Consider the following 23,066-nt stretch of genomic DNA (forward strand, 5'->3'; position numbering starts at 1 on the left):
CTTTCTTCCCCGACCAGAAGATCACCGTAGGGGAAACTACGGGAAAATGGGAGAATGGGAAAATGCCCATTCTGATCCTGGGAGACCCTGCCTCCCACTTAATGCAGTGGCTTATGAACCCATACACGCGGAACCTTGACAGCAGTAAGGAGCAGTTCAACAACAGGCTGAGCAAGTGCAAAATAACTGTTGAGTGTGCTTTTGGCTGTTTAAAGGCCTGCTGGCACTGCCTATATGGGAGGCTGGACCTGGCCGATGACAATATTCCTATGCTTATAGCCGCGTACTGTGCACTCCATAATATTTGTGAAGGGAAGGGTGAAAGTTTCACTCAGGGCTGGACCGCTGAGGCTCAGCGCCTGGAGGCTGAATTTGAAAGCCAGAGACCAGGGATATTAGAGGGGCGCAGCGTGGGGCCATAAGGATCAGGGATGCCTTGAGGCAGCAATTTAAAGCTGAAATCCACTAATATTTGTTGCTATGCTCGGGAGTGCAGTGCTTGTAGTGCTAGGAGGTGATTGTGATTGGTGCAGACGATGCACTGTGAAGATTTAAGAAAATTGCCTGTTGCTTTGCAGGGCTCTGTTTGCTTTCAATTAATGGAATAAAGAGTGCTTTCAAACCAAAATAATTCTTATATTAAAAAAAAAAACAACAGGAGGAGACACACACACAAAAAACACATCAGCACTGTCGGGGATGGGGGAAGGGAGGGTCCCAGGAGGAGGTAGGGTCCTGGGACAGTTAAAGATTTGTGTATGTTCAGGTATCATATGCAACCTTCTCCTTTGGAGTACAGTGCAGAGGATACGGTTCTTCAGCAGGGCTAAACTGCAGAGGGACGGGTGTTGAGGGCAGCGGGTACTGGGAGTCCACAGGGCTGGACTGTGACGGGGCAGGAATGGAATGCAGTGGGTACAGACTGGAGCCAGGAGGTTGACAGTGCGTTGGCAGTGTCTGGGGGGCGCACGGGAAAGAGTTTTGCAACAGCGGCTGCAGGGGAGGGCGGGCGCGGTTTGCAGTGCTAATAGTGCCTGGAGCACGTCCACTTGGCGCTCCATAACGCTTAAGAGCCGCTCTGCGGCTTTGTTCTGGCGCGCCGCATTCTCCTTTCGGTCCCTCTTCTCGCTGTCCCGCCACTCCTTCAATTCTTGTTTTTCGGCCGCGGAGTGCATCATGACATCACGCAGAACATCCTCTTTAGTTCTTCACGGTCGCTTTCTAATTCTGTGCGGCCGTTCAGCCGATGATAACAAAGAGGGAGGTTGGGCTCCCAAGGTCATATCTGTGAAGCCAAAATGCAACACACAGACCACTGATTCAGTGATTTAAAACACAGCCACTATTCACATACCTGTCACTAACTGGCTGACCCCAGGAAAGCACACATGAGCCACAAGACCCCCAAAATGGTAAGTAGCCACAGGGGCAGGGTAAATCAGTGTTCCCAGTCCCTGCTGTACATTGGGCACGTGGCTTTTGGGGAGAGCCACCAGTGTAGGGGGAGCCTTATAATCACTACTGTCCCCACATTTTCCACAGGCTGTGTTCATTATCTCGCTGCTGAGGGTGAGCACAGAATCAAGGGAGGGTCTTCTCCATGACTGCAGCTTCCGCCCTGGCCCTTATGCAGCTCGCCTGTGTGCAGCAACAGTTCCCACCCCCCCCAGTGACGGCAGAGTGGCGCAGGAAAGTTACCCTTAATGGGGCACGAAACAAAGCAGCTCTGCTACAGAACCTGCAGCAGTGGATTGCCCAGTATCTCCATGAGAGTTTCCTGGAAATCTCGGAGGCAGATTGCTGCGAAGTGAGGGAGTCAATCAACACCCTGTTCCAATGCTCAGACTAGGCATGTGGTGGTATGAGCATCATAGAGACACAAGCCTGCTTTCTGCAACCCCCTTGTCCCCAATAACTCACTTCAGCGATTCCCAAAATCAAAGCCACTTACCAGGGGCCTCCTCTCCTGTTTGCGCTTCACCAAGCTCTGACCGCTGTGACTGGCTAGCCTCCTCTGCAGTAGGGAAGAGCTCCTGGCTGCATGTATCTCTGACCTCTGAGTCATTCTGAGTCCCCCTCCACATCCTCGTCCGAGATCTCCTCCTCCTGGCTCGATCCACTCTTGACTGGCACGCAAGCCACCAAAATAGCTACAGTGGCCTTTACAGTGGAGGTGGGGTCTCCCCCACGTATCATGTCCAGCTCTTTGTAGAATCAGCAGCTTGTGGGCGCAGCACTGGAGCGGTGGTTTGCCTCCCAGACCTTGTGGTAGGCATTCTGCAGCTCCTTCACTTTGACCCTGCACTTCAGTGTGTCCAAGTCATGGCTTCTTTCAGTCATGCATCGTGAAATCTGTCCATAGGTATCATAATTCCTATGGCTGGAGCACAGCTGGGACTGGACAGCCTCCTCTCCCCAAATGCTGATGAGGTCCAACAGCTCGGCATTGCTCCAAGCGGGGGATCGCCTGGTGTGTGGAGCAGGCATAGCCACCTGGAAAGATGCACTGAGACCACTGCACGCATCACCAAGCAAACAGGAAGGGGGCTTTCAAAATTACCAAGGAATTTAAGGGGTGGGGCTCACGGCTGGTCACCTGAGGCAGGGCAGTAGGAGTTCAAACCAAGGACCAAAGAGGCGAGAACAGGCATTGTGGGACACCTCCAGGTGGCCAACTGCAGTGCTGTAATCAACCAGGGTGTCTACATTGGCACCACGACACTATAGCCCCAGCACTAAAAAAACCACCCTGACGAAAGGCATAGAGCTTTTACAGTGCTGCAACTGTGCCGTTTCTGTGCACTAAATGGCTTGGCAATTACACCTCAGGCGTTACATCGCAGAAAGCTGCTTTACTGCACAGAAACTTGCCAGTGTAGACAAGGCCCTAGATTTGGGGTGGGAGTGAGATTTCCCACCTCGGGGGGAAGATTTGGCAGGTGGTTGGTAGCCACCATAGTTAGAAGGAGCTTAAAACCTAAGACAAGGCCCACTCTTAAAGGAGGACGTGTTCTCCTCTGTGCATCCCCTTCCTGTACCTGCTTTGGGCTGGCGCATCTCCTTTCATTGCTGCATGTCTTGCGCTCTTGTTCACCTTCCATTTCAAGCCCTCCCCACATGATCTTTAACAACAATTAGCACCTTACCACTTCAAAGTTACAAATGGAACTAATGTAAAATTATTTAATTGCAATTAACTAGCTCAATTACTCCAGCATACACCTCGCTTTATGGTCAGAGATCCCACCTCAAGAGCGGAGACCTTTGGGTCTGGGTCACTGTTTGCCTTTGGGGTTATGAGTTCTAAAGTCCCCACAGTCCCCTCCCTCTCGGGAGTTGGGCATGGCACTCTCAGCAGCTCATCAACATTACTTCACTGATTGGCCAGAGGAGGAGCTAGAGTACCATACCTTGCTGAAGGCTGGTCCCTGTACCTTCTTCTCCATCTCAGATAGGAGCACACATGTGGCTCCACAGAACTAGATTCATGGGCCAAAACACATCACATGGCTCATTCCAGTCTGACTCCTAGCTCCATGGTTTTCAAGGAATCTCAATGATGTCTTAACTGGGCCTTTAACTTCTGCAAGGGAAGCATGCAATCCTATTCCACTGCCTGGTACTTATGCCTATAAAAGCTACCTGGGAATTCAGGAGTTTTAGACATGGTGAAAATGAGCAGACAGGAAACAGGGCAAGTTCCGAATAGGAGACAATGAGAGAGGGGAGCTGGAAGCAGACAAGTTCCAACAGGAGGAGGCAGTAGCAGCAACTCTAAATGGGACAACATATGGATTTTGAAGAAGCTGGATGAACAGTGGGAAAGTGGAAGGACGGAAAGGGTTAGGCCATGATGGGAGTGCTCTTAAAGGTGCTTTGCAAGGAGCTTGTGAGGATCCAACACCTTCAGAAGTCTCTGGGAAGACTTTAACAGCCAGGCTAGGAAAGGGATTCAGCACTGTTGGCTTCAACAAGGAGCTTTCACCATAATTGCCAGGCAGAATGGGAGATTAATAAAGAAAGCAGTCACCAGCACCCCACATCACAAAGCTGTCCTGTCCCTAACAGGCTGGTAATATCACACAGCATGGTGCATGCTAGACAGCCACTCAGATGACTCAGCAGCCTCAATGGAGCAGCAGTGTTGTGAGTGCCTCTCTAAGCCTGGCAACTGGGAATGCTCACATAGTCCTGGGATTGGTGGGTTCTTTTTAAGTCCTTTGTGAGAGTCACCAGCTCCTCAGCTCCAGCATCTAGCTTCTGCTTTTGCCCTCCTTCCTACCCTAGCTGTGAGCTGAAGAATTCTTTCCCTTTATCTACCCTGTTTATTTGTAGGTATTTACAGAGGCACATCGTTTTCCAACCCCTCCCCTCAAGTTACATTTATATAGGGTAGAAGTATCTCCTTCCAGCTCTTCTCCCATTTTACCAGTTTTGTTACCCTTCTTTGTATGCTCTAGCAGTTTGTCTCTCTTATTCTAAATTGTGGAGACCAGAACTACACACAATAGTGTGGCAGGAGGGGGTCTAATCACTCCTGTCTCAGACTTGCTGTTTTCCAGAGAGCTCCCCCCCACACACACACTTTGCAGCTGTGTTATCTCCTGTCCCTGAGTGCAAAGGGTCAGTCACTCAGATTGATTCATGTTGATGGCTTGATATTCCCAGGATTTCTAGCTCACATGGTTGTCTGCAACTGCCATGTTTATTTCTTCTCCCTCCCAATCATAGGGAGGTCAGCCAATCTGATCACAGATCAGTTTTCCACCCCTCCCCAGTTTGTGTGAAGCCTCACTCCTTGTGTGAAGCCCAAGTAGACCCTGTCTCCCTTTTATCTCCATCCTGCCTCAGTAAGCGCACTGGAGGCCACCAAGACCAATTTTCAAAGTCAGCCCACGGTGCTTGGTTATCAGATATTCCTGCCTCAACTCCCCTATTCTCAACCTGAGACAGACAACTGGTGGGTTCCTGTTTCTCTCCTCCCACCTTTTTCAGGGATCGAGACTTTCCCTGGCTCCCAGGCACCCACCCCCACAGCACGAAGGTTCTTCTCAGAGGTTTTGTGCTTTTCTCCCTTGGCCCAGTCCTGCAGGTCTGGACAGATTCTATCCCCATTGCTCCACTTCCTCCTTTGTTCTTGGACTCTCCAAATATTGTCTCAGATTATTTCCCTGCTTCCTGCACAGGGTTCTCGGGTTCTCTTCCCACTGGTCACCTTTATATCAGAGTCCTGCTCCCTTTATTTTCCTGAGGGCCTATTTTCCCCCGGTGAGTTTCCCATGTTTCTAAATATTCTGTCCATAGATGCAGGAACCAAGGTTGGGGAGGAAGGGAACTTCCCTACCAGCAGTGCAGGATTCTCCCACATCTACGCAGAGAAGCAAAAGGGGGCAGAGAAACATCAGTGGGATTCTCCAATACTCCATTGCACAAGGGGAATGAAATTTTCTCCTGCACAGATGTCAGAACAGCAGGAACCAAGGAGAGGTTGGGTAGGGACACACAATTCAGTGGAGAAAGATTTCCCCACCTCCACTAGAGACAGAGGGGCCTGGATTCCCTTTGGATACTAGGTCATTTGAAGAAAAGTAATTCTTTCAAGTTGAGCTTTTATCCTCCACTGGAATCTGAAATCCCAGGAGGTGAGTAAAGGAAGCAGCTACATTTCCTTGTGGTCTTAGGGAGAGCATTTCTGCATTCTAATTCTTTTCCTTCCTGCTAGGCCCACTGGGAACCCAGCTTTTCATCGGTTCCCATCTGTGCACTCAGCTAAACGGACACTGACATCAGCTGTCAGATGATCTTGCTCACAGGATCCCATAGCAACAGGTGAATGAATGACAGGAGTGTAGCTTAGAAGGGCTGCTTTCCCCTCCCCTCACAGAGCACCCAGGGTGGGTAACATTGCAGCCTGCAAGATGGAGGGAGTGCACACTAGTTCAGAACATACTCACACAGCACATTTGTTTATTTTCTCCACCTATATAGCTCAGTTATTTACTGGGCAGCTGTCCCTTTCACATGAGGAAGAGGACACTCCCCTCCCCTCACACAAACACAGTTCCTCCCACATGACCCCCAACCAGTCCCAAAAGCAAGAATGGCCTTGCCCAATGCCCCAGGTTAATGGATTCTGGCTCTGTGAGACCAGGGAATATGGGAGCCTCGGAGTCCGGAGCCCCCCAGCTACTAGCTCCTGAGCTCTGAAATCTGGGGACCATCAGCTCAAGCACCTTAGTAAACCTCAACTGTTGTGATGGTAAATGGAAAAGCATCTCATATAGTCAGGGCCACTGGGGCTCCTAAAAAGGAGCCAGGTGGTGAAGGAGACACACTGCCCAAGGGCAATTGATTTGAAGGGACGGTGGAGCAGAGAAGTAGGCTCGTTTGGCGCGTCTGTCTGTTCACAAGTTTTACATTTTAGTTCAAAACTATTTTCACCAGCTCAAACAGAATTAAATCAAAGTTAAAAAAAAAAAAAAAAAAAAAGCATGCTGGGGACTAAACATGGGTATAGCTCAGAGCAAGCCTCCTCCTTGACTTCCACTCTGGGACTACAGCTGCCACCACTATTCCCATCCTGCGCTATCCATACACATAGTCCCGACCAATAGCTCTCTATTATTCCAGAAATAGGCCTCAGTCAAAAAGGACAGTTAGCAGGTGGGAAACAAACCATGACGAACTCATTGTAAATCAGACACAGAGTTCTCAGGTCCGTAGAGGAAAGTTAAAGCCTTCATATTCAGCCTTCTCTCTCTCTCTCTCTCACTCACTCACACACACCCCCTCCTGCCTGCAGATACCTGCTAGCACGCGCACACACATATACACACAAATGGAGTTATTTCCTTACTGCAGCCATCTTCATCACTGTGGTCCCCACAGTCATTGTCACCATCACACTGCCACTGAGCTGGGATGCATGTGCACTCGCCGAAGGCACTGACTGCACAAGTAAAGTGATTGCGTCCACAGGAACAGTCAGTGCTGCTTATTACACCTGCACGGGGAGAGAAAGAAAATAACCAGATGATCAGAGAGAGGGAGAAAGGACCCCATTGTTTTAACGTAAGTGCACCAGCTTCCAAACAACGTCACAATTATTCTCCACATACACAATACTCATGCACACGTGTGCAAACACATATACAACCCATTGCAAAAAGAAAAACACCTTCTATCCTTGGTCTCAGTGATGTGCACAGATTCCCGGAGTGACACTATCTGGAGGTAACAACACAAAGCAAGCAGCCAGAAAGAGGCCTAGGGATCAGCATAGCAGGCAGATATTTTGGCTTCCTTAAATTTAATTGTAACTGCCACTTTGTCACCAGCGCATCTTTGTTATTTACTTGAGTCTAGTTCATCTAAGAGCAGACCCCTACGGATTTAAAACAGTGCACAAATTCATCTGCTGACATTTGCTGTCGCACCTCGTTGTGGTGCTCATGGAAACAAGAGAAGAACACAGGACCCATTTAAGAGAAAACGGAACAGAAGTAAACATGGGTGGAATCTTCCACAAGATCTGTAACAGTGAGACGGGTGAGGCTCTGGCATCAACTTCCAAGAGATAAGGTGGAAGCCCTGTCACCTAGGACCAGAGATGGGAAGACAAAAGCCATAGAGAACAGACTATAGGGAATATTCCATGACTAGACCCGAAGGAATGGGTGGACAAGATGGCTTAATAGGCATTTGCATCTTTAATTTCTATGATTTGTGAATTAAGAACTCTTCCAATTTTATCCCAAGTCTTGCGATATTGTGCGGGGTGCTAAACAATCACATGATTTTCTGATTTCTGCCTTCAATCTTGTGAAGTTTTATCCTTATCCAAAATGGCCACCAGTCTCACTGATGATAATGGGAAATGAAACCACAGACTGCCCTCAGCAAGTTGGCCATCATGTCCCTTTAATCTTTGCATGTGAAAGTGACACTGTCGCCAGGAAAGATGGTCACCATCTCCCAGGAGAATGCAGAGGAGGCAGGAATGAAACTATAGTGACAGCAAGGAGGGTGAATCTGTTACATAACAGAGTGTTGCCTACACTTGTAATATTTTATATTTTACTTAAAGCCCTCCTGGCATCTCAATTACATGAGCATCTCAGTTTCTAGCCTACTGGGGAGAAACGCGTTGACATGAGACTCAAGTGCATCCTAAGAGCTTACAAACCAGGAGAGAAATATAAATAAAACTTTTATTTTAAAGTCTCATGATCTCGACGTGCCTAGCTCATGATATTGAACATTTGGGTTTGCAATACTGGAAATGGGACAGGAAACTATATGGAGTCAGGGGAATGTGGGGAGCCCGAGCAACAGAGGGTTGTGCTTAGGGAACATAACATGGCAGAAAAGGAGAATGTGAATGGTAGGAAGCTGTGAGGGGAAAGGAAGGGAAGTATAGGAGGGGCAAGAAAGTTCGAGTGGGGCAGCCAAGCTAGGGAGGGGTACAGAGTGGCAGTTCCCCACCCCCTCAGCAACAGGAGGGGATAAACAGAGCCCCCTTTGAGCAGTGAACAGGGAGGATTGCATTTGTGTATGGGGGTATATTTAAAGCTCAGTTTTGAACCTAAGATGATGGCGCACAAATTGGGGAAGGGGCTGGCTCTTCTCTTCCAGGTGAAAAATCAGAAGGGAGGCAAAAACCAACATGATTATTAATTTTTAAATATCTCAATTTTTAAACTAATCTCATGAATTTTGAGGGTCTGATGCATGATTTTTGAACATATGAGCTGGCAATACTGAACACTTGCAGCAGACGTCCCAGCCCCCCCTCACACGTACAGTGCACTCCAGAATGACTTAGTAGGAAGGAAAACAAAGGAGGCCATCAGACCCAGACAGTGCGGAGCTAGGGTTGCCAGGTGGACCTCTAAAAATCCAGTCAGCGGCACCGCAGGGCTTAGGCAGGCTCCCTGCCTGCCCTGGCTCCGCGCTACTCCTGGAAGCGGCCGGCATGTCCAGCCCCTAGGCACAGTGGTGGCCACAGGGGCTCCACGCACTGCTCCCGCCCCAAGCGCCAGCTCCGTAGCTCCCATTGGCAGAGAGGCGCAACGCATGGAGCCACCTGGCCACCCCTGTGCCTAGGAGCCAGAGGGAGCTACCGGTTGCTTCTGGGAGCCACCTAAGGTGAGTGCCACCCAGAGCCTGCACCTCTCACCCCCTGCCCCAGCCCTCCTGCACCCCAAACCCCACATCCCCGGCCTCACTCCAAAGCCCGCACCCCCAGCTGGAGCCCTCACCCCCTCCTGCACCCCAACCCCCTGCCCCAGCCCAGTGAAAGTGAGTGAGGGTAGGGAAGCATGAGTGACAGAGGGAGGGGAGATGGAGTGAACGGGGGTGGGGCAAATGTGCTCAGTTTTGTTTGATTAAAAAGTTGCCAACCCTACGCTGAGCTGATCAGCAACACCAGCAATGGGGGTTCCATGCTATCTGAAGTCAAACACCTACTAGTCCTCTTCAGAATCCTTAAAGGAAAAAAAGAGGGTTGATCAGATCTGAACTTTTAGTGTATCTGTTTTAAATTAAAGACTCCTAGACCTTCTTTAATAGACCATAAGGAGAGTTGTGGGGAGGAGAGAAGACATACAAGCTTTTCCTCCCTCCCCTGCTTCCTTTGCACATCATTTTTAAAAGGCTTCATGGAAACATGTTTTGAGAAGGAATTTTAAAGAATAGAGAAATAGTCAACATTTGGTGCAAAAAGGAAAGAAAAAAATGCTTCAAGAGTAAAGCGCTGGGACAAAGATGAGAGAGTGGGAAAAGGAGACCAAGGGAATGATGAGGTGGGAATTGATAGCAGAGCAAAGGGGTGGGGGAAGAACACAGAAATGTAGGCATTAGCCGAGTATTACAGAGCCCTGAAAATGAGGCCAAGCTAAGAAACTTGAGCATGATTCAGAAGGTGGGGAAAGCCAGGGACGGTGTTCAAACAGGAAAGCAAGATGTCATCCATGGAACTTGCTTGACTATTGGAAGTTAATCATTTGGGGTAAATAATCAGCTTGCCAATTCAAAATTAAGTTTACAAGAACAAGCACCCCCTTCAAAGCTCTTCACCAACCCACACTGTGATAGAAAAACACTCAAACTGGAAACTTATGAAAATTCAGGGCAAACCGTCTTCTGCTGGCAGCCTACCACTGCTTAGAAAGGCAGAAACCTATTGCATTTTGTCTCTGTGCTCTCAAGTTGTCCTTACCTAACCCCTTTCTATGGTCAACTTCACAGAGCACCAATTATTCTACCATTTTGCCCAATATTACCTGGCAACTTATCTGAGCTAGTCTGAACTCTGACTGTGCTCTAAGGGAAGACACAGCAGCACCTCCAGCTTCCTGCTCCCATACAGCAACAATCTGAGAGGTAAAGGAAAGTGGATGAGACTTTATAGTTTCAGTGTTGTCCCCTTCTCCACAAAAAACAGAATAAAAACATAAATTGAACAGAGGGCTAAGCCTAGAGCAAGCTTGAGCCAGCCAATTTGAGGTGGCATCTGCCAACCACAACAAGTAAAGTGTCGAGACAGTCAACTCCCAAACTTGGGGGGAAACTTTTACAAATTATTTTTAGATGAATGGCCAATCAGAGGTTTATTTTTATGGGGCATTAGTTTTGCTGCCAAATATCAAGATGGTGATGGAGCTTAGAGAGCTGAAGGGGAATAACTGTCTAGTAACATTAAGAATTCACTGTGTGTGCTGCAACTTAGTCTGCTGTATTCCCAATTATATTATTATCTTTAAAGTTAAACTCTTCTATTAATCATAGAAATGTAGGGCTGGGAGGGACCTCGAGAAGTCATCAAGTCCAGCCCCCTGTGCTGAGGCAGGATAACATACAGCTAGACCATCCCTGACAAGAGATTGTCCAAGTAAATGTGCTTTGCTTGGCCTAAACTGAAAAATAATTGAGCCATGTGCCTTTTATGATCTTCAGCGGCCTAATATTTTGTGGTTTGCAATCTTTTGTTTTACTGGCCTTGTGGTTATTGCTAAGTGCCTTTTATAAACCCCACTTTACCCTGACAACACTGCAAGCTGAGGACACTGCACCCTTGTACAGATACTACAACCCCCTGCCCCCAACACTGAGAAATAGGCTTAAATTTTTGTACATAACTAATCACAATTAATTTGTGTAAAAGAACTAACCACAGATAGATGGACAATCTCTCTCTTCTACAAATACAAAAGGTAAAATCCCCCCTTCCCCTCCGAAGTCAATGAGAGTTTTGTCCTTGATTTCAATGAGGCAGGATTTCAGCCTCCATGTCCAACACTCTGCTCTAGCCTCTCACATACAGCATACCCGGAACTTTATTGCTGCTCCCACCGTAACAGGAGACACCTAGAAGACTGGGAGGAACAGTCTCCTAATCCCTAGAGTACCAAATTACCTTGAGGAAAAGTAGAAAGAGTGCAGTGGGTGTGAGGAGATTCAGTGAAGCGTCATTCCTTGCTGATGAGTGCTCTCTCTAAAAATAGGGCATATGTGATAGGAAACTAACCAAGTGCACATCAGTGTGGAACATGACCCGTCTCATGTTTCAATCCCAATCAGCTAGAGGAATCTGGAAATGGGCCGGAAGTCAGGGCGTCTCCCCTCCGGGCAACTAAATAAGCAACCAGGCAGAAACATCCCCTTATAACCACATTAGAATGTCACTCACTTGGGCTACTGCAGACTCCTCTACAACAACAGGAACACACACTGGCATCCCCAATCTTGACTTTGCTAAACATTTATCTAGAACTTTTCATTGTCAAGGAGACCCAGACACTATTGACTCTCTATACATAAGAGTCACTTCACCTGTCTCTGAAGCAAAATGGAAACTGTTTAACAGCACACAGAAACCCCCTAGCTACAGGAAGATGGTAAGAATATTGACTCAGTTGGTGGGCTAACTGCACCTTTGACCCCTCCTGCTCTCTTTAAGAGCACCACCTCGGGTTTTGGGCCTCAAGCGGTCACCTCTCTAGGGGTAGAGTCACACAATTTTCCCATTCTTAGACCTGGGCTGCAGTCCTCAGCAGGACAGACTTATTTTCAGTGCCTAAAGTTCTCTTCCCTCCAAGAGCAATGATAATGGTGCCCAGTAATCAAGCAACCTTCTTCAAGCAAAATTTTATTTATTTAGAATGAAAGCATTATAGAGAAAACAGATATAAAAAACAATCAACCATCCTATATGCAGACCTATCTACCTAGAGTTTACCATCCAAAAAGCAGACTAAACAAACTCAGAGAATTGGTAGATAAGGTGGCATAGGAAGAAAATTTAAGGGAAAAAGGAGTTCAGGAGAACTGGCAGTTTCTCAAGGAGACAATATTAAAAGGTACCACTACAAAGTATCCCAATGCAAAGGAAATGCTGGGATGAACAGAGGCCATCAGCACTCCATCAGGAGATCTTTAATGACCTGAAATCAAAAAGGAATTCTACAAAAAGTGGAAACATGGATGAATTGCTAAGGACTACAGAACAATAGCACAAGCATGTAGGGACAAAATCAAAAAGCCTAAGGCACAACATGACCCTTGCTAGATGTAACTCATAATAAGGCAGTGACAAGAGATTCTTTAAATACATTAGGAGCAAGAAAAAGATGAAGGAAAATGTAGCAGGGAAGGAGAGCTAATAACTGATTATATCAATAAAGCTGAGGTGTTTCATGCCTATTTTGCTTCAGTCTGCACTAAAACGGTTAATAGCAACTGGATACTCAACACAATTAATACGAATGACAAGGAAGAAGGAACACAGGCCAAAATTGGGAAAGAACAGGTTAAAGACTATTGAGATAAGTTAGATGTATTCAGGATGGCAGAGCTTGATGAAATTCATCCTAGGGTCCTTAAGCAACAAGCTAAAGCAACCTTGGAACCATTAGTAATTATCTTCGAAAACTCCTGGCAGATGGGTGAGGCCCCAAAAGACTGGGCAAACATAGTGCCTATCTTTACTTCATTTGAGAAAGAAAAATCAAATGCACAACTACAAATCAAGATAAATATGAGTCAACAGTGTAACACTGTTGCAAAAAAAGGAAACATCATTCTGGGATTATTAGTGTTGTAAGCAAGACACAAGAAGTAATTCTTCAACTCTATCCACGCTGATTAGGCCTCAGTTGGAGTATTGTGTCCAGTTCTGGGTGCCACATTTTAGGGAAGATGTGGACAATTCTGAGAAAGTCCAGAGAAGAGCAACAAAAATGATTACAGGTCTAGAAAACCTGACCTATGAGGGAAATTGAAAAAATTTCAAATTTTTTGTTTAGTCTGGAAAAGAGAAGACTGAGAAAGGACATGATAATTTTTCAAGTATGTAAAAGATTGTTAAAAAAAAAAAGGAAGAAAAATTGTTTTTGTTAACCTCTGAGGATAGGACAAGAAGCAATAGGCTTAAATTGCAGCAAGGGCAGTCTAGGTTGGACGTTAAGAAAAACTTCCTAGCTGTCAGGGTGGTCAAGCATTGGAATAAACTGCCTAGGGAGGTGGTGGAATCTCAGATATTGGAGATTTTTAAGAGCAGGTTAGGCAAACACCTGTCAGGGATCGATCTAAATACTTAGTCCTGCTATGAGTCCAGGGGACTGGACTAGATAACCTCTGTATGATTCTAAAGTGGGGAATAGCTGGCCATGTGGTAGTACTGTTGAAAAGGATCTGGAGGTTATAGAGGATTACAAATTGAATATCAGTGAACAATGTGATGCACTACAAAAAGACTAATGTTCTGGGGTGAATTAGCAAGAGCGTCATATGTAAGACACTGAATGTAATTGTTAGGCTCTATTCAGCTCTGGTGAGGCCTCAGCTGAAGTATTGAGTCCAATTCTGGGCACATATAGCAAATATATGGACAAAATGGAGAGAGAGTCAAGAGGAGAGCAACAACGATAAAAGGTTTAGAAAACCTGACCTATGAAGGAAGGTTACAAAAAACTGGACACGTTTAGCCTTGAGAAAAGACGACCGACTGGGGACCTGACTCCAGTCTTCCAATATGTTAAGGGCTGTTATAAAGAGGACGGTGATCAACTGTTCTCCATGCATTACCTAGGGAGGTGGTAGAATCTCCTTCCTTAGAAGTTTTTAAGGTCAGGCTTGACAAAACCCTGGCTGGGATGATTTAATTGGGGATTGGTCCTGCTTTGAGCAGGGGGTTGGACTAGATGACCTCCTGAGGTCCCTTCCAACCCTGATATTCTATGATTCCACTGAAGGTAGGACAAATAGTAACTGGCTTAATCTGCAGAAAGGGAAATTTAGTTTAGATATTAGGAAAATCTAACTATAGTGGTAGTTAAGCTCTGGACTAGGCTTCCAAGAGCTCATGGATTCCCCATCACTGGAGGTTTTTCAAAACAGGTTGGAGAAACGCCGGTCAAGGATGGTCTAGGTTTACTTGGTCCTGCCTCAGAGCAGGGGGCTGGACTTGACTTTTCAATGTCCCTGCCAGCCCTACAGTTTTATGATTCTATCCCTCTCATGTTAGTCTAGCAGGACCAACTTCTTCAGAGCTTCTCAGTGTCAACCCGTCCCCTTGAACAGTCCCTGACAACTGATCCCCTCTTCCTCTCCTGAGAGACCTTTTTAACTTGTTTAGTGTCCTGTTGATCTTTAGTTTCGCAGCCTGGCAAAACAGCTGTGCAACATCAGGCTGAAGCCTGGAAGCATGCCATTGTCCTGTAATTACACCTCAATGTGTGTTGGTAGGTTTGCTTTTCTCTAGCTCCTGTGTTGCTTTCCTGGTTGTTTCCCTCCTCCCCATCCCAGTTCCCTATTAAGCTAGATCAATACATTCATAGAGGAAAGTCTTATAACCCAACATACAATAACTTTCCCTTACTGACCAGGTCACATACAGCGTTCATAAAGTTATTACATTTCAGTAGTCTGGGATTATTACATAGCAGCTCCACATCCATCACAAAAAATACATCCATTGCAGGGGAATTTAGGGACTCAGAATGTAATCACCCAGACTGGACTTTGCAGCCCCCCGTTTTATTAGAGGTGCCCTTTTTCAGATGAGATTAAAAGTCTTGCTTCATTTAACTTCCCATGGCCCTTTTCCTTCCAAGGGTAGGGATGTTAATTCCAATTTCAGCAAGAACATAAGAACGGCCATACTGGGTCAGACCAAAGGTCCATCTAGCCCAGTATCCTGTCTTCCGACAGTGGCCAATGCCAGGTGCCCCAGAGGGAATGAACAGAACAACAGAGATTATGTGGCTACTCTCATTTCCAATCTGTTGCTAGTTCATCTTCCATAGACTGTTGCTTAAAAAAGTTCCCCATCTGCGGAGGCTGGCCTCTGAAGTTAATAGCTAGTTGGCTGATCAACTCTTTGTCAGGATGTGGAAGCTCACTCTGGAACGGTAGCATTTTCTAGTAAGCCCTGAATAAGGTTGAAGTTGCCTCATGTGGACATGGGCTGAGGGTAGCACATGTAATGATGCTGCTATGGATCCTAGGTGGGTCCTCAGGAGTACCCACATTCCTTACTCCCAGACACACATGACCAAGTGAGTAAGCAGGGTACTGCTTCCCTCCCACCCCCCCACCCCCACAAAAACAACACCTTTTTAGTTATCTATTTCAACCTAACATGACTCTACAGAAACTGGCAGACAACAGTTTTGCTTGTTGGGTAGGAGTGATGCATTTACCCATAATTAGCTAACCGCTATGTTCTGGGTACACATACATCTATACCTTTCATAGCATTGCTAATCTGAGAGATTTTTGGTGAGATGGGATGGGAGTACTGATATGATGCTCTGAAAATCCAGAGAAGACAGTATCTGCCTGCGTTTATTGCCTGTATAAACTATTCAGTTTTGAACCACATGGATCTAGGAAGAACAATCATTCTTTAGGTCCAAGACAGAGTGTCACACACAACCTCCACAATGGACAAAACATTTACCTTCACTTGGTGCACTAGAGCAAAATGTTAATGGCATACTGACTTTTGTCTGACACATCTCATCACTAGAAACACACAAACAAATTGGAGAGAAGCTGAAAGAAAATATTATGGGGAGAGGGGAAAAAAACTAAATATGTATAAAGTCTCTGGAGAATGGGGGGGGGGGGGAAGGGGAGGAGAGGGTGTTACAGGCTAGCTGACCCATTAAGGAGAGTCAGGCCCAGCCCCACTTGTGATGGCTGAGATCCCCCACCCCACTGATCCTGATAGGCTAGAGATCAAATGGCCTTGTTCAATTATTAGGCCCAGCTGAGAACAAGAGTCCTTTATTTCATTATTTGTTTTGGACTGACTTTGGACTCTGTTACTCTGGATGGGAGTTGAATGCTTGTAATGACCTGACTGGAGGGTGAGCCACCAGAGAGGGCTGGTAATACAGTATGGGAAACTGAGGCACAGCAGCTGCAGTGCTTTGCTCACTATGAGGAGTCACACTGCTGTGACAGTGAGATAACATGCTAAAATATTTGAAGCATCTGAACCCCTTATTGGGAAACCCCAAAGTAGACACTGCAAAACCTGCCTTACAAGAGAAGCTATCCTTTTAGCAGGAGTCTCTCTGACACTCCCCTCAGAACACAAAATTGAGGCAGTGGTGCTTGAAGCCTTTGAAACTATTGGCCTGTCCCTACAAGTGGTACATTAGAATGCAAGTTATACAAACTTCTCAATCAGATATCAAATCTCTGGAGGCCAGGGTACATGCAGGCAAAGTTAGTTCAGCTTCTCCCACTACTAAAACATCTTGGTGGCCTTTATCAGTGAGCAATGCCCCTTCTGACATCAGAATGTGTTGGTTTAATGTTCCTTCTCCACTGTCTGCCAGTAGAGCTCTCTGTTTAAACAATGGTCAACAAATCTCTCTTCTAAAGCTGGATTAACTGTACTCTCTTTCAGTGGAAAACTGCTATTTGGGGAAGAGAGGAAAAATCCAAAATGTTCAGTCTCCCTCAAGATAGGCAAGCAAAGAAAGTATAGCCATTTGCTATAGAAACTGATTCAGGGAAACAACTTCCTACAGACCAGGAAGGGAATTTCATTCCAGCCTAACTATGCTCAGGGCAATTCAAAGATCAGAGAACTGCTCTAACCTCAAGAGACAAATTGCATGATGCAAAACCAAGCCCAGCTCTTAACAGGGGACGACTACAAAACTATTCTGGTATAGGCCTGCAGTTACCTATAGGTGCTACAAACACTGGTAGAGGGGCATGCTACACAATTTGCCCCAGAGCCTTACTGAAAACATGAATTCTAGCCATGCTTCAAATAAACTGTCAAGCAATTGTGGGATCTTGGAACAGAGAAATGAAAAAGGCCTTTTAGACCTTCAACTGAACTTTTCTGGTGTCTTGTCAAGTGTAATTTTATATACTGCCAGCAGTGAGGCTTCCACACCTTCCCTGGCTCTCACACTTTACTATCAGAACTCTGTTTTATTTATTTAATCAAAAATATTGCCTAATTTTTTCGACTTTTATCTTCAGCCTATTACTCTTAGTACAACTGTCATCCAGGGCCAAGTTCAGCAGGTCTGGGTTATAATATAAGGAAGACAGGTGCAACAAGATTGCAGTCAATTAAGATTTGAGAGCAGCAAAAGAACATAGGAGTTAATGCTAGCAAAAGGGATTCAGAGGAAGTGGAGACAGATTCTTACGAGTACTTTTAAGAGTAAACAAATATAAGAAAAACTGGTAAAAAACTGGAGGGAGTAGAATTAATGACTAAAGGGGAAAAGAGACAGGAGGCTTTTTAAAAATAGATCTTAAAAATAAATAAGTCTAGACACTTAGGGCCCAATCCTGCTCTCACTGAATTGCCACCAACTTCAGTGGAAGACAGAGCCAGCAGTTAGCGAATAATGAAGAGCTTATAGAAAGAGCTATTGGTAAAGAGCAGATAGGGGAATATTTGGAAAATGTGAACATAAGCCTCAAGAACTAAATGCTCAAGAGGTGGGGATGACTTAGAGTTGCTTTCTTCTCCCTTTAAGTTATATACTCACACCCTGTGAGAGAGAACACTGGAACTCAAGACTCCTAAATTCTAGTCCCACTTCTTCCACTGACTCAGCGCAATATCTTGGGCAAATTATTTCTTTTCATCTGTAAAATATACTACTTCAGCAGGACGCCTGCCTTAAGGCTTAATGCTTGTAAAGTACTTTGGTATCCCTGAATGAAAGGTACTATAGAAGGGTAGATCATCACCACTATAAAGTCCTCCTATTCACAAAACTAATTCAACTTCTCTTGGTTATGAACCCACATGATCAAACTCTGGCTAAAGGACCACAAACAAAGGGAAATGAGAAGTGGCAACATGTCAAGCTGGGGGGTGGTGGTGGAAGTGCTAGTAGATGCCATCGGGAACAGTGTTAGATCAAGTCTTATTTAATATCTTCATTAGTGATCTGGAGGAGAATAAATGGCACGTTAAAGAAGTCTGCAGTTGATACCAAAATAGGACTTGCTGCAAACACCACTGAAGACAGAAAAGTAATACAAAAGGGACCTGAAAAGATTAGAAATATGGGCAGGAAATTAAGATTCAACCTAGAAAAAAAATGCAGCTAATGCATCTGGTAGAAAATAATTTGAAACAGACTCTCAAATACTCTGAGGGAAGTAAAAATCTGGAAAGCAGCAATGCTTAGAGAAACTAAGGCGAGACAATGGACAAGTTAGACATGGGCTTACAGTACAATACTGAAGCCAGAAAATAGATATGAGCTACATATGCAGATGCCTGGCATCAGGGACCTGAGAGGTCCCTCCCTAAATAGATCTGAAATAAAATATTCAATTCTAGATACCTCAGCACCAGAAAAATGTAGAGAAAGTGGAAGGAATTCTTAGAACAAAATTAATCAGAGTGCTGAAGGGGTTTCAGAGAAAAAACATAGTATATAGCTTGGGTTAAGTGACAACTAAGGGAAGACATAGCAATAACCATCTACAAATATCTGAAGAGGTTAATACCAATAAAGGAGAGGGATTATTCAGGGTGATCACAGGGATAAAATTATGAGTAAGGAAGTGCAATAAAGAAAGGGAACATTTAGGCTGAACAGCAACATTCCCTATTCCTGACAGTGAGATGCATTAGGTTGTGGTATTGTCTCCCTAGGGAAAGGATGGAAGTCCCATTACTTGAGCTACTTAAGACTAGACTGTAGAAAACAATCTTGCCTTGCAACGGCTCGAAGGGAAGTGTGGAGTGTGAAAGAGGGATGGACTATATAAAAACAATATAAGAAGTTTTCCGTATCAACTAGGCAACTGCTGAACCTGCTGCTCCAAATAACTGGTGTGGCAAGGCCCATTTATTTAGAGGAAAATAAAGTCAGTCACTCAAAAGTTCAGACAGTTCCATCTCCACACATTGCCTGGAAAGAGCTAAATCCAAGAGTCTGGACGAGTCTAAAAGAACCAAAAGAAACTCCTTCGTTCTTTAGTTCCCTACTTCTCTTGACGTAGGAGTGCACAATTCATGGATCTTTTCTCTACATTTAGTTGCCACTGAATGATAGAAAATTTGCATTGTTATATGGGTTTTAACAAGATATCTCACTTCGGTCCAGTTAAAAAGGCCTCCACTGTCACTCTAACTGTGCCAAATACAACTAAATGTCACATGACTCACAACCCAGGTCTTAGAGTAGCAGCCATGTTAGTCTGTATCCACAAAAAGAAAAAAAAAGGACTTATGGCACCTTAGAGACTAACAAATTTATTTGAGCATAAGCTTTCGTGAGCTACAGCTCACTTCATCGGATCATCTGATGAAGTGAGCTGTAGCTCACAAAAGCTTATGCTCAAATAAATTTTAGTCTCTAAGGTGCCACAAGTCCTTTTTTTTCTTTTAACCCAGGTCTTGTTAGCTGGCTCCAAATGCTTGCCAAGGGATACTCTCCATCCAAGCAGTCCAACAATACCAGCCTCTCAAACCAGTCTTCAAGCATCATGAGTTTGGAGAGTTATAAATCCAATGACAATCATAGAATATCAGGGTTGGAAAGGACCTCAGGAGGTCATCTAGTCCAACCCCCTCTGCTCAAAGCAGGACCAATCCCCAATTTTTGCCCCAGATCCCTAAATGGCCCCCTCAAGGATTGAACTCACAACCCTGGGTTTAGCAGGCCAATGCTCAAACCACTGAGCTATCCCTCCCCCACCCCCGCCACCACTGAGCTATCCCTCCACCCCAATATCAATGAGCAAATCTTTTTTCTAGAACCAGAACCTCTATCCTTCAGAGAAGGATTTGGCATGCCTGAAATACCCTAGTCTTCAAGGCTGAACTATCATCACTCTCTTCTCAAGAGTTTCTGATAGCATTAGATCCTGAATAAGACAGTTTACATCCTCACAGTTTCTCCGTAGAATGCATCACTCAAAAACTTACACTGGGGCCCATTAATTTCTGTATCAGGTTTAATATTTAGTTTCGTACCTCCAAGGTACTCACTGGCTGAGGTCCAGCTTCTTCAATCTTTTATCACCACGTATTTACACTCATTCACTGAGGCCAGACTCAGTTGGCTACTTGCTTCGTCCTACATAGAACCTTTGAGTTCCAGAGAGTAAGAGAATTATGTTTCCTGCATGTAGAATGTACTTCCTATTGCTAATAGACATACTGCTGTCTTGACATTAGGTTTGCTGCAGCTTTTGCCTTCTCTTAAGCATAAACCATTTTATAACACATAGCTCATACAAAGCACTCAGCGACTCTTGAAGGATACTGCAGAGAAATGCCTTTTACTTTAAGCCATGAGTGGCTTTTTCTTGCTTCGTTACAAGCTCCTGTGAAATGCAACCAGTAACTATTTCCTACCACACAAACACAGCATTGCAACTAAACATCTCAGGGACAGATCTTACATGGCCACCCAAAATGATAAATGACTTTCACACAGTACCATTTAATGTGTCTCAGTGGAGTGGTCATGAGCCACCAATTGAAAAGAGGTAAACATGAAAAGATTACTTCTGTACAATGTGGTCCAGAGCTGTCACCACCAGCCTCTGGAAACATCAGCCAGAGAACTCATAGTCAGGACATCACCTGCAAGACAGAATGTAAGTGATTCAATCCCTAAAAATTCAAACACAACTGAATGTCTCCTAACTCTAACCCAGTACTAACTACCTTGCAAGTTAGCCAGTCACCTCAGCAACGTGATACAGTGACCATCTATCTCTTCCACTCAGATGTTGTTTACCCCAAGCCTCCCAACCAGCATGGGACAGCAAACAGTAAAGTCACCCACTGCTCATTCCCACTCATGAAAAGACAGTCAAGTTAAATTAATAATTAACCATTCTTCCAACTTACACTATTAGGAGACCTTATCAGACATTGGACAACTGCTAAATCCAAGCCAGATGACTGGGTAAGGGAGCAACATGCTGCTGTGACAGAAAACCAGAGCTAGGAGGTGTTTCAGATGTATTTCACTCCCTGCAGTGGGGAGTGTCCTAATGAATTTCATTAATCACCCTCCTTAGGGAATGAAATTTGTTGAGCATTCAAACAGGGAGCCCCCTTCCTGCTTTACAACTCCTATTCCATCCCAACAGAACAAGGGCAGCACTTTGCTCCATCACATATGCTTCTCCTCCCAGCTTCCCCAGTTACAGGACTCCTGATGCCAAGGTTTCACTCCCAGGACCTTTCCAATTATCTACCTTTCAGAGAGACATTTCCCCAATTCATAGGCAGAGGAACTCCTCCAACCTTACAACTGTGCATACCACTTCATGAAGGACATAGGCTGTCCAGCTTCAGTGAGATGGTACTCCTATTGTGTTGGGTGGACCACTGGCTAGACACATGGTGTGGTCTCCTTCTAGATCCCAGCTGCCAAACTATATTAGAAGCTAAAAATACATTAAAGATTGCAATATTTATTTCCCCCTGTAAACAATTGCTATAGTTGCCGGAGGGAGGGTTATGAAATCACCTATAGGAGGAGAGGAAACCAGAGGTATCTCAAAGAATCTCTCTGTAGAGGTTCACATAATGAAGAGTTTGAGAACCCTCATGAGTCAGGGCATAAGCCAACCACTAACTGCCCAGGGTTAAGAAGAAACTTCCTCTGTAGCATTTGACACTGGCCACTCAATATTGAATGAGATGGGCCACTGGTCTAATCAATTATGGCAAGTCCTATGACAAACCCAACTACTCTCTACTTCCAGACCTCAAAACCCCACTACTTGGGTCTCAACATTTCATTCACAAAGGGCTCTGCAGAACCCTGGAGGTCAAACAGACTATAGACCAAACAGTTGGAGAATTATTTGCTTATTATAGCACTGCCAAAAAGGGTTCTGGCTTTTGGATTTCACTGATTTTTCCATTATCCATCTAGGGACTAAACCCACTCCCACCAGCAGCTATTTTCTCGTGACCAAACAGATATCCAGCAGTCACTCCCCAACTCCATCCATTACTGAGTCATTTCTTGGATCTTTTCAGAATCAGAGTTATTTCACAAGTCAGGAAACTTTACAGCTCTGCCCTACCACTGTTTCGCATGAGGTTTAGAACCCTTTGATGTGTTTCAGAGTAACAGCCATGTTAGTCTGTATTCGCAAAAAGAAAAGGAGTACTTGTAGCACCTTAGAGACTAACCAATTTATCTGAGCATAAGCTTTCATGAGCTACAGCTCACTTCATCGGATGTCACCCATGCCAGTAGCATAGGAGACTGGCAGTTTGAGTTACATGCATGAATTCCTCCCCCCTTCTGCCTCAACCTCTCTCTGTTTCAATCACTCAGGCATTAACTTTCAGAACAGTTCTAGAACTTCCTCCTGTAATGGCAATATTATCACCATCCTGGTTTATCCTACTTGCCTTATTAACGGCATATAAGAGGACAAACATTCCAAAATGCAATCTTTCCCCAAAATCTCTATCATGTCTTTTCCAAGCTGCCAGTCTCTGGAATTCACAAGTCACCTTGTTCAGCAGTTGGGAGGCGTTCCTGTCATCCCAGAATGAATAGTTCTACACCTCTCTCAGTCTG

The 23,066-nt window shown here is 45.2% G+C and overlaps 1 protein-coding gene across 1 annotated transcript in view; it reads right to left on the bottom strand.

Moving 5' to 3' along the window:
* The window catches only part of LRP4 (LDL receptor related protein 4), a 102,267-nt gene that overhangs the window by 47,261 nt on the left and 31,940 nt on the right, over positions 1-23,066 (bottom strand). Inside the window, exon 2 of the mRNA XM_077820215.1 lies at positions 6,857-7,003. Within this exon, the coding sequence (XP_077676341.1) occupies positions 6,857-7,003 (147 nt within the window). The remainder of the gene's footprint in view (positions 1-6,856; positions 7,004-23,066) is intronic.

This window comes from Eretmochelys imbricata, chromosome 6, assembly GCF_965152235.1.
Source record: "Eretmochelys imbricata isolate rEreImb1 chromosome 6, rEreImb1.hap1, whole genome shotgun sequence".
Lineage (NCBI taxonomy): Eukaryota > Metazoa > Chordata > Testudines > Cheloniidae > Eretmochelys > Eretmochelys imbricata.